Source organism: Aythya marila (genome assembly GCF_965140915.1).
Source record: "Aythya marila genome assembly, contig: HAP1_HAP1_SCAFFOLD_1192, whole genome shotgun sequence".
NCBI lineage: Eukaryota > Metazoa > Chordata > Aves > Anseriformes > Anatidae > Aythya > Aythya marila.
Window position 1 is genome coordinate 1 of NW_028136568.1, and position 10,000 is coordinate 10,000.

At 58.8% G+C, this 10,000-nt stretch overlaps 1 protein-coding gene across 1 annotated transcript; it reads left to right on the forward strand.

The window, feature by feature from the left end:
* Positions 1-3,553: 3,553 nt before the first annotated feature.
* LOC309891739 (ETS domain-containing transcription factor ERF-like) lies at positions 3,554-9,771 on the forward strand (the record flags this gene model as incomplete). The annotated part of the gene is made up of 5 exons (XM_082786071.1): positions 3,554-3,635; positions 4,444-4,678; positions 7,988-8,168; positions 8,926-8,962; positions 9,706-9,771. Coding segments are annotated over 5 exons (601 nt in total), but the record flags the coding sequence as incomplete, so codon positions are not given.
* Positions 9,772-10,000: the final 229 nt, after the last annotated feature.

Consider the following 10,000-nt stretch of genomic DNA (forward strand, 5'->3'; position numbering starts at 1 on the left):
GACTGTCCTGTATAGGGGCTATAGGGGCTCTCCTATATCGGGGTTGTCCTATATAGGGGCTATAGGGGCTGTCCTGTATAGGGGTTGTCCTATATAGGGGCTATAGGGGCTCTCCTATATAGGGGATGTCTTATATTGGGGTTATAGGGGCTGTCCTGTATAGGGAATGTTCTATATAGGGGTTATAGGGGCTGTCCTGTATAGGGGATGTCCTGTATAGGGGCTATAGGGGATCTCCTATATAGGGACTGTTCTATATAGGGGTTATAGGGGCTGTTCTGTATAGGGGCTATAGGGGATGTCCTACATAGGGACTGTCCTGTATAGGGGCAGTCCTATATAGGGGCTATAGGGGCTGTTCTATATCGGGGTTGTCCTGTATAGGGGCTATAGGGGCTGTTCTGTATAGGGGATGTCTTATATGGGGGCTATAGGGGATGTTCTGTATAGGGGATGTTCTATACAGGGGATATAGGGGCTGTCCTGTATAGGGACTGTCCTGTATAGGGGCTATAGGGGCTGTCCTGTATAGGGGCTGTAGGGGCTCTCCTATATAGGGGCTGTCCTGTAGAGGGGTTGTCCTACACATGGGCTATAGGGGCTGTCCTATATAGGGCCACAGCGTTGCACACCTGTGCAGGGCATTGCACGCTTGTGCAAAGCATTGCACAGCCTTGCACACCCAAACCAATCATTGCACAGCCTTGCACAGCCTTGCACACCTGAACCAAGCATTGCACAGCCTTGCACTCTCGCACACAGCATTGCACAGCCTCGCACACTCAAACCAATCATTGCACGCCCAAACCAAGCATTGCACAGCCTTGCACAGCATTGCACGCCCAAACCAAGTGTTGCACAGCCTTGCACACTCGTACAGACCCTTTCACAGCCTTGCACACCCGAACCAAACATTGCACACCCATACTGAGCATTGCACAGCCTTGCACGCCCAAACCAAGCCTTGCACAGCATTGCACTCTCGCATGCAGCATTGCACAGCCTTGCACACTCAAACCAAGCATTGCACACCCATACAGAGCATTACACACCCAAACCAAGCATTGCACAGCATTGCACGACCTTGCACACCCATACTGAGCATTGCACAGCCTTGCACAGCATTGCACGCCCAAACCAAGCATTGCACACCCATACAGAGCATTGCACAGCCTTGCACACCCAAACCAAGCATTGCACAGCTTTGCACGCCCAAACCAAGCATTGCACATCCTTGCATAACCTTGCACACCCATACTGAGCATTGCACGGCATTGCACGACCTTGCACGCCCGTGCACAGCCTTGCACAGCCTTGCACACCCGAACCAAGCATTGCACACCCAACTGAGCATTGCACAGCCTTGCACGCCCCCCGCCCCCCCCCCGCCCCCCCCCTCGCCGCGGGCGGCGGATCAAAGCGTCCCGATTGATCCCCGGCATCGATCCGGGGGGGGGTTGGGGGGGGGGTGGGGGTGAGGGGGGGTCGGGGGGGGGCCGGGCCGCGCTCCCATCGCCGCGGGTCATGGAGCAGCGGGCGGCGGTAATTGGGGGCATGAATAATGCAGGGGGGGAGGGGGCACTGGGGGCACTGGGAGGGACTGGGGGGGACTGGGGGGGGCTGGGGGGGGGCGGGGGGGGCGGGGGGGAGAGGGGAGGGGGGGTTGGGGGGGGTTGGGGGGGACTGGGAGGCAATGGGAAGGGACTGGGAGAGACTGGAGAGGTACTGGGGGGGACTGGGAGGGTACTGGGAGGTAATGGGAAGAGACTGGGAGAGAGTGGAGAGGTACTGGGGGGGACTGGGAGGGACTGGGGGGGACTGGGAGGGACTGGGAAGGGACTGGGAGGGACTGGGAGGCAATGGGAAGGGACTGGAAGGCAATGGGAAACGACTAGGAGAGACTGGGAAGGGACTGGGAGGGATGGGGGGACTGGGAGAGACTGGGAGGCAATGGGAAGGGACTGGGAGAGAGCGGAGAGGTACTGGGGGGACTGGGAGGGGATTGGGGGGGACTGGGAGGGACTGGGAGGGAACTGGAGAGGGACTGAGGGGCACTGGAAATGGACTGGGAGCGACTGGGAGGGGGTTGAGGGGCAATGGGAGGGGGCTGGGAGGGACTGGGAGCAACTGGGAGGGACTGAGGGCGATAGGGAGGGACTGGGAGGGACTGGGGGGGAACTGGGAGGGACTGGGAGGGGACTGGGGGGCAGTGGGAAGGGCCGGGTGCCTATAGGATGGGGGTATATAGGGTCAGGTGCCTATAGGGGGTGTATGTATAGGGCCGGGTGCCTATAGGGGGTGTTTATATAGGGTCAGGCGCCTATAGGGTAGGGGTATATGGGGCTGGATTCCTATAGGGGGTGTGTATATAGGGCCGGGTGCCTATAGGGGGTGTGTATGTAACACTGGGGGCCTATAGGGTAGGGTTATATAGGGCCGGGTGCCTATAGGGGGTGTGTATAAGCGCTGTGGGTTCCCGGCTGGGCGTGCGAGGTGCTTGTGCCCATATAATGTATATGGGGTCGCCTCTATAGGGTCCGTGTGCCCATATGATGTATATAGTGTCGCCTCTATAGGGTCTGTGTGCCCATATGGTGCCTATAGGGGCAGAACCCATAGGGTCCGTGTGCCCCTAACACACCTATAGGGTCTGTGTGCCCATATAGCACATATAGGGTCGCCTCTATAGGGTCCGTGTGCCCATATAGCACATATAGGGTCTATAGGGTCCCTATAGCCTCTATAGGGTCCGTGTGGCCATATGGTGCCTATAGGGGCAGAATCTATAGGGTCCGTGTGCCCATATAGCACACATAGGGTTTATAGGGTCCGTATAGCCTCTATAGGGTCCATGTGCCCATATAGCACATATAGGGTCACCTCTATAGGGTCTGTGTGCCCATATAACGTATATAGGAGATGAATCCATAGGGTCTGTGTGCTCATACAGCACATACAGGGTCTATAGGGTCCCTATAGCCTCTATAGGGTCTTTGTGCCCATATATCATATAGGGTCGCCTCTATAGGGTCCGTGTGCCCATATAACACATACAGGGTCTATAGGGTCCGTATAGCCTCTATAGGGTCCGTGTGCCCATATATCATATAGGGTCGCCTCTATAGGGTCCATATAGCCTCTATAGGGTCTGTGTGCCCATATAGCACATATAGGGTCTACAGGGTCCATATAGCCTCTATAGGGTCTGTGTGCCCACATAGCACATATAGGGTCTATAGGGTCCCTATAGCCTCTATAGGGTCCGTGTGCCCATATATCATATAGGGTCGCCTCTATAGGGTCCATATAGCCTCTATAGGGTCTGTGTGCCCATATAGCACATATAGGGTCTATAGGGTCCCTATAGCCTCTATAGGGTCGGCGTCCCCATACGGCGCCTATAGGGCCAGAACCCATAGGGTCCGTGCCCCCCCCCCAGTCCATAGGAGCAGTGCCCATAGGGGCTGCCCCTATAGGATGTGGGCGGGGCTTAAAGGGGGCGGGGCTTCCATACAAGCCACGCCCCCTCACCGTGTGTGTCCCCCCCCTCTAGGTGTGCCCCCCCCCCGCCATGGAGTGTCACTGCGTGTCCGAGCTGCTGCTCGCCCCCCCCCTGCCCGCCCTATGGACCCCAGGTAGGTTGGGGGGCTGCCCCATAGCGGGGGGGCAGCCCTATAGAAGGGGGGGCTTGGGGGGCAGCCCTATAGTGGGGGGGAGTTGGGGGGCCGCCCCATAGCTGGGGGTGTCCGGCCCCACATCGTGCCCCATAGAGGGGTCAGGGAGCTGGGCCTGTCTGCCCCATAGCGGGGTTGGGACCCCAAATCCTGACCCATGGGGACCCCATAGTGGAATGGGGACCCCAATAGCAGGCTGGGGACCCCAACCCCTGCCCCCCAAACCCCCCAAACCCCCTGCCCCATGGTGGAATGGGCACCCCAATAACAGGATGGGAACCCCAATAGCAGGATGGGGACCCCAATTCTGCCCCACAGCGGGATGGGGACCCCAAACCCTGCCCCATGATGGAACTGGGACCCCAATAGCAGGATGGGGACCCTAAACCCTGCCCCATAGTGGAGTGGGGACCCCAATAGCAGGCCGCGGACCCCAATAGCAGGATGGGGACCCCAATAGCAGGATGGGGACCCCAACCCCAGCCCCATGATGGAATGGGGACCCCAATTCTGCCCCACAGCGGGATGGGGACCCCAAACCCTGACCCATAGTGGAATGGGGACCCCAATAGCAGGATGGGCACCCCAATAGCAGGATGTGGACCCCAATACAGCGGGATGGGGACCCCAACCCCTGCCCCATGGTGGAACAGGGACCCCAATAGCAGGATAAAGACCCCAACCCCTACCCCATAATGGAATGGGGACCCCAATACAGCGGGATGGGGACCCCAACCCCCCTGCCCCACATCCGCCCCGCTCCCCGCAGGCTTCGCCTTCCCGGACTGGGCGTACAAGCCGGAGTCGAGCCCGGGCTCGCGGCAGATCCAGCTGTGGCACTTCATCCTGGAGCTGCTGCGGCAGGAGCAGTACCGGGACGTCATCGCCTGGCAGGGCGACTACGGCGAGTTCGTCATCAAGGACCCCGACGAGGTGGCGCGGCTCTGGGGCGTGCGCAAGTGCAAGCCCCACATGAACTACGACAAGCTCAGCCGGGCCCTCAGGTTAGGGGGTGAAGGGGTTTTTTGGGGTCCCGAGCCCGGCCCCATAGGGTTGGGGGGTTGTCCCGTAGCCCCCCCCGGTGCCCCGAGGTGCTGGGGAGAGGAGGGGGGAACTGCGGGTGATGACTTGCCCCGTAGCGCTGAGATGGGGCATGGGTTTGCCCCATAGACCCAGTCCGACCCTATAGGCACCTAAATCACCCTATAGACACCCAGCTCGCCCTATAGACACCCAGCTCGCCCTATAGACCCCAGCTCGCCCTATAGACCCCTAACTCACCCTATAGACCCCCAGCTCGCCCTATAGACCCCTAAATCACCCTATAGACCCCCAGCTCGCCCTATAGACCCCCAGCTCGCCCTATAGACCCCATATCCACCCTACAGGCTCCTAACTCACCCCATAACCACCTACTGGCCCCACAGACTTCAGTACAACCCTATAGGACTCCATCTAACCCAGTAGATTTCTATCTAACCCAGTAGGCCTCTATCTAACACTGTAGGCCTTTAACTCACCCTGTAGACCCCTAACTCACCCCATAACCACCTACTGACCCCATAGGTTTCCATCTAACCCCATAGGCCCCCATCTAACCCTGTAGGCCCTCATCTAACCCTGTAGGCCCCCATCTAACACTGTAGACCTCTAACTCATTCCATAGGCCCCTAACTCAACCTATAGACCCCTAACCCACCCTATAGACCCCTAACTCACCCCATAACCACCTACTGACCCTACAGACTTCAGTACAACCCTATAGGAGCCTATCTAACCCAGTAGATCCCCATCTAACCCAGTAGATCCCCATCTAACCCAGTAGGCCTCTATCTAACCTTGTAGACCTCTAACTCATTCCATAGGCCCCTAAGACAACCTAGAGACCCCTAACTCACCCTATAGACCCCCTAACTCACCCTATAGACCCCTAAGTCACCCTATAACACTAATTCACCCCACAACCACTTACTGACCCCATAGGTTTCCATCTAACCCCATAGGCCCCCATCTAACCCAGTAGATCCCCGTCTAACCCAGTAGGCCTCTATCTAACCTTGTAGACCTCTAACTCATTCCATAGGCCCCTAAGTCACCCTATAGACCCCTAACTCACCCTATAGACCCCTAACTCACCCTATAGACCTCTAAGTCACCCCATAACCATTTTCTGACCCTATAGGCCTCCATCTAACCCTGTAGGTCCCAATCTAACCCAGTAGGCCTCTATCTAACCCTGTAGGCCTCTACCTCACCCTATAGACTTGTAACTCACCCTATAGACCCCTAACTCACCCTATAGACCCCTAATCCACCCTATAGACCCCTAACTCACCCCATAACCACCTACTGACCCTATAGGCCTCCATCTAACCCCATAGGCCCCCATCTAGCCCTGTAGGCCCCCATCTAACCCAGTAGATCCCTACCTGACCCTGTAGGCCCTGAACTCGCCCTGTAGCCCCAGTCTAACCCCATAATCCCCTAACTGACCCTATAACTCCGTAACTCACCCCAAAGACACCTCCTGACCCCTTGGGCCTAATCCAACGCCACAGGCCTCAACCTCCGCCCATAGCCCTGACCTAACCCTATAGACCACAACCCAACCCTATAGGCCCCAACCCTATAGGCCCCAACCCATCCCTATAGGCTCTAACCCAACCCTATAGGCCTCAAGTCAACCCTATAGGCCCCAACCCAACCCTATAGGCCTCAAGTCAACCCCATAGGCCCTAACCCAACCCTATAGGCCCTAACCCAACCCTATAGGCCCAACTCAACCCTATAGGCCTCAACTCAACCCTATAGGCCCCAACCTAACCCTATAGGCTCCAACTCAACCTTATAGGCCCCAAACCAACCCTATAGGCCCCAAACCAACCCTATAGGCCCCAACCCAACCCTATAGGCCTCAAGTCAACCCTATAGGCCCCAACCCAACCCTATAGGCCCCAACTCGAACCCATCGGCCCCAACCCAACCCCATAGGCCTCAAGTCAACCCTATAGGCCCCAACCCAACCCTATAGGCCCCAACTCAACCCCGTAGGCCATAACACAACCCTATAGGCCCCAACTCAACCCTATAGGCCCCAACCCTATAGGCCCCAACTCAACCCCGTAGGCCCTAACACAACCCTATAGGCCTCAAGTCAACCCTATAGGCCCCAACCCAACCCTATAGGCCCCAACCCAACCCTGTAGGCCTCAACCCAACCCTATAGGCCCCAACTCAACCCCATAGGCCCCAACCCAACCCTATAGGCCCCAACCCAAGCCCACCCCATAACCCCCACCCCATAATTCCCCCATGACTCCCCCCAGGTACTACTACAACAAGAGCATCCTGCACAAGACCGATAGCCCCAATGTGACCCCATAATCCCAATCTAACCCCATAACCCCAACCCACAACCCCATAACCCCACCCTATAACCCCATAACCCCAATCTAACCCCATAATCCGACCCCAATACCCCATAATCCCACCCCACACCCCCAAAATGACCCCATAACGCCCCTCGTGGCCCCATAACCCCCCCAGGTACTACTACAACAACCTCATCCTGCACAAGACCCCCACCCATAGCCCCAACCCAACCCCATAACTTGAATCTAACCCCATAACTTGACCCTATAACCCCATAACCCCAATATAACCCCATAACCCCAACGTGACCCTATAACCCGACCCCATACCGCCCCCCCCGGCCCCATAACCCCCCCCCCAGGTACTACTACAACAACCTCATCCTGCACGTGACCCATAGCCCCAATGTGACCCTATAGCCCCAATCTAACCCCATAATCCCATAACCTGACCCCCTAACCCCAATCTAACCCCATAACCCGACCCCATACCGCCCCCCCCAACCCCATAACCCCCCCAGGTACTACTACAACAACCTCATCCTGCACAAGACCCCCACCCATAGCCCCAATCTAACCCCGTAATCCCATAACCTGACCCCCTAATCCCATAACCTGACCCCATAATCCCATAACCTGACCCCATAATCCCATAACCTGACCCCATAACCCCAATCTAACCCCATAACCCGACCCCATACCGCCCCCCCCGACCCCATAACCCCCCCCAGGTACTACTACAACAACCTCATCCTGCACAAGACCCCCACCCATAGCCCCAATCTAACCCCGTAATCCCATAACCTGACCCCCTAATCCCATAACCTGACCCCATAATCCCATAACCTGACCCCATAATCCCATAACCTGACCCCATAATCCCAATCTAACCCCATAACCCGACCCCATACCGCCCCCCCCGACCCCATAACCCCCCCCCAGGTACTACTACAACAAGCGCATCCTGCACAAGACCAAGGGGAAGCGCTTCACCTACAAGTTCAACTTCAGCAAGGTGCTGCTGGTCAACTACCCCCTGCTCGACATCGCCCCCCCCCTGCTGCTCGCCCCCGGACCCTTTCCGCCCCCCCCCGGCCCCGACTGCGCCCCCCTGGGCCCCGAGGTATTTTTGGGGGGGGGTTATGGGGTTGTGGGGGGGGTTATAGGGTCGGAGGGGGTGGGTTTTGGGGGGATTTGGGGGGGGTTTGTTTTTTTTCTTGGGGGGTTTTGGGGGTTTGGGGGGGTTTTGGGGGGGCTTTGGGGGATTTTGGGGGGGTTTTAGGGGGGGGTTGGGGGGGTTTGGGGGGATTTGGGGGGGTTTTGGGGGGTTTTGGGGGGTTTTGGGGGTTTTTGGGGGGGTTTGGGGGTTTTGGGGGGTTTGGGGGGTTTTGGGGGGGGTTATGGGGTTGTGGGGGGGGTTATAGTGTTGGAGGGGGTGGGTTTTGGGGGGGTTTGGGGGGTTTTGGGGGGGTTTGGTGGTTTTTGGGGGGTTTTGGGTTTTTTTTTGGGGGGGTTGGGGGTTTGGGGTTTTGGGGGGGGCTTTTGGGGGTTTTGGGGGGGTTTTGAGGGGGTTTTGGGGTTGGGGTTTTGGGGGGTGAGTGGGTTGAGGGGTGGGGGGGGTCTCATAGCCCTATAAAGGGTGGGGGGGTCCCATTATGTCCCTATATGGGATTGGGGGGGGGGTCCCATGTCCCCATATAGGATGGGGGGGGTCCCATTCCCCCCCCTATGGAATATGGGGGGGGGGTCCCCAACCCCCCCCCCCACCCCCCTGACCCCCCCCCTCCCCCCCCCAGGCGCTGCCGTCGCTGGTGCTGAGCCCCCGCCCCGCCCCCCCCGCCCCCCCCGAGCCGCCCCGCCCCCCCCCCCCCCTCTTCGAGCCCGAGAAAATGCGGCTGGAGGCGCTGCTGGGGGCAGGTGGGCGGGCTAAAAGGGGGCGGGGCTTAAGGGGGCGGGGCTTAAAGGGTGGGGCCTAAGGGGGTGGGGTTTAAGGGGGAGGGAGGGGCTAAAGGGAGGGGTTAAGGGAGGGGGTGGGGGTAATGGGAGGGGGTAAAGGGGGAGGGGTTAAGGGACGGGGCGGGGCTAAATGGAAGGGGGAGGGGCATGAGGGGCGGGGCTTAAAGGGTTGGGGCCAAAGGGGGAGGGGTTTAAGGGAGAGGGAGGGGCTAAAGGGAGGGAGTAAGGGAGGGGTGGGGCTAAAGGGGGAGGGATTAAGACCGGGATTGCGCCGGGAATTGGGATTATCCCCGGGATTATGCCTGAAAATGGAATTAGAAAGGGATTACAGCCCGGATTATGCCCAGAATCGGCATAATCCGGGGGATTACGCCCAGGAAAAGGGATTATAATGGGGATTATGCCCCGGGTTATGTCTGGAATAGGCATAATCCCAGGGATTACGGCCGGAAAAGGGATTATAACGGGGATTACACCCGGGATTATGTCCGGAATCGGCATAATCCCAGGGATTACGACCGAAAACGGGATTATTGGGGGGATTAAACCCCGGATTTCGCCCGAAATCGGCATAATCCCTGAGATTACGCCCGGAAAAGGGATTATAATGGGGATTACAGCCCGGATTTCACCCGGAACCGGCATAATCCCGGGTTATTACGCCCGGAAATGGGATTCTAACCGGGATTACGCCCCCCCCGCAGGTCTCCCCGCCTTCGCCAAGCCGCCGGCGCTGCTGGGCCCCCTGGGCCGGGGGGGGCCGAGTTCCCGTGGGGCTGGGCCGGGCCTGCCTCGCCCCTCCCCCCTTGCCCCTGCCCGGCCCCAAATTGTTGGGGGGGGGCGGGGGTGGGGGAGGGGGAGGTGGAGGGGGTGGGGGAGGGGCGGGTGGTGGGGGAGGGGGCGGAGGAGCCCGGCTCGGATTCGGAGCTGGAGGTGGCCGAGGGGGGGAGGGGGAGGGGGGAGGGGGGGGAGGGGAAGCAGCTGAGCCCCTCCCCCACC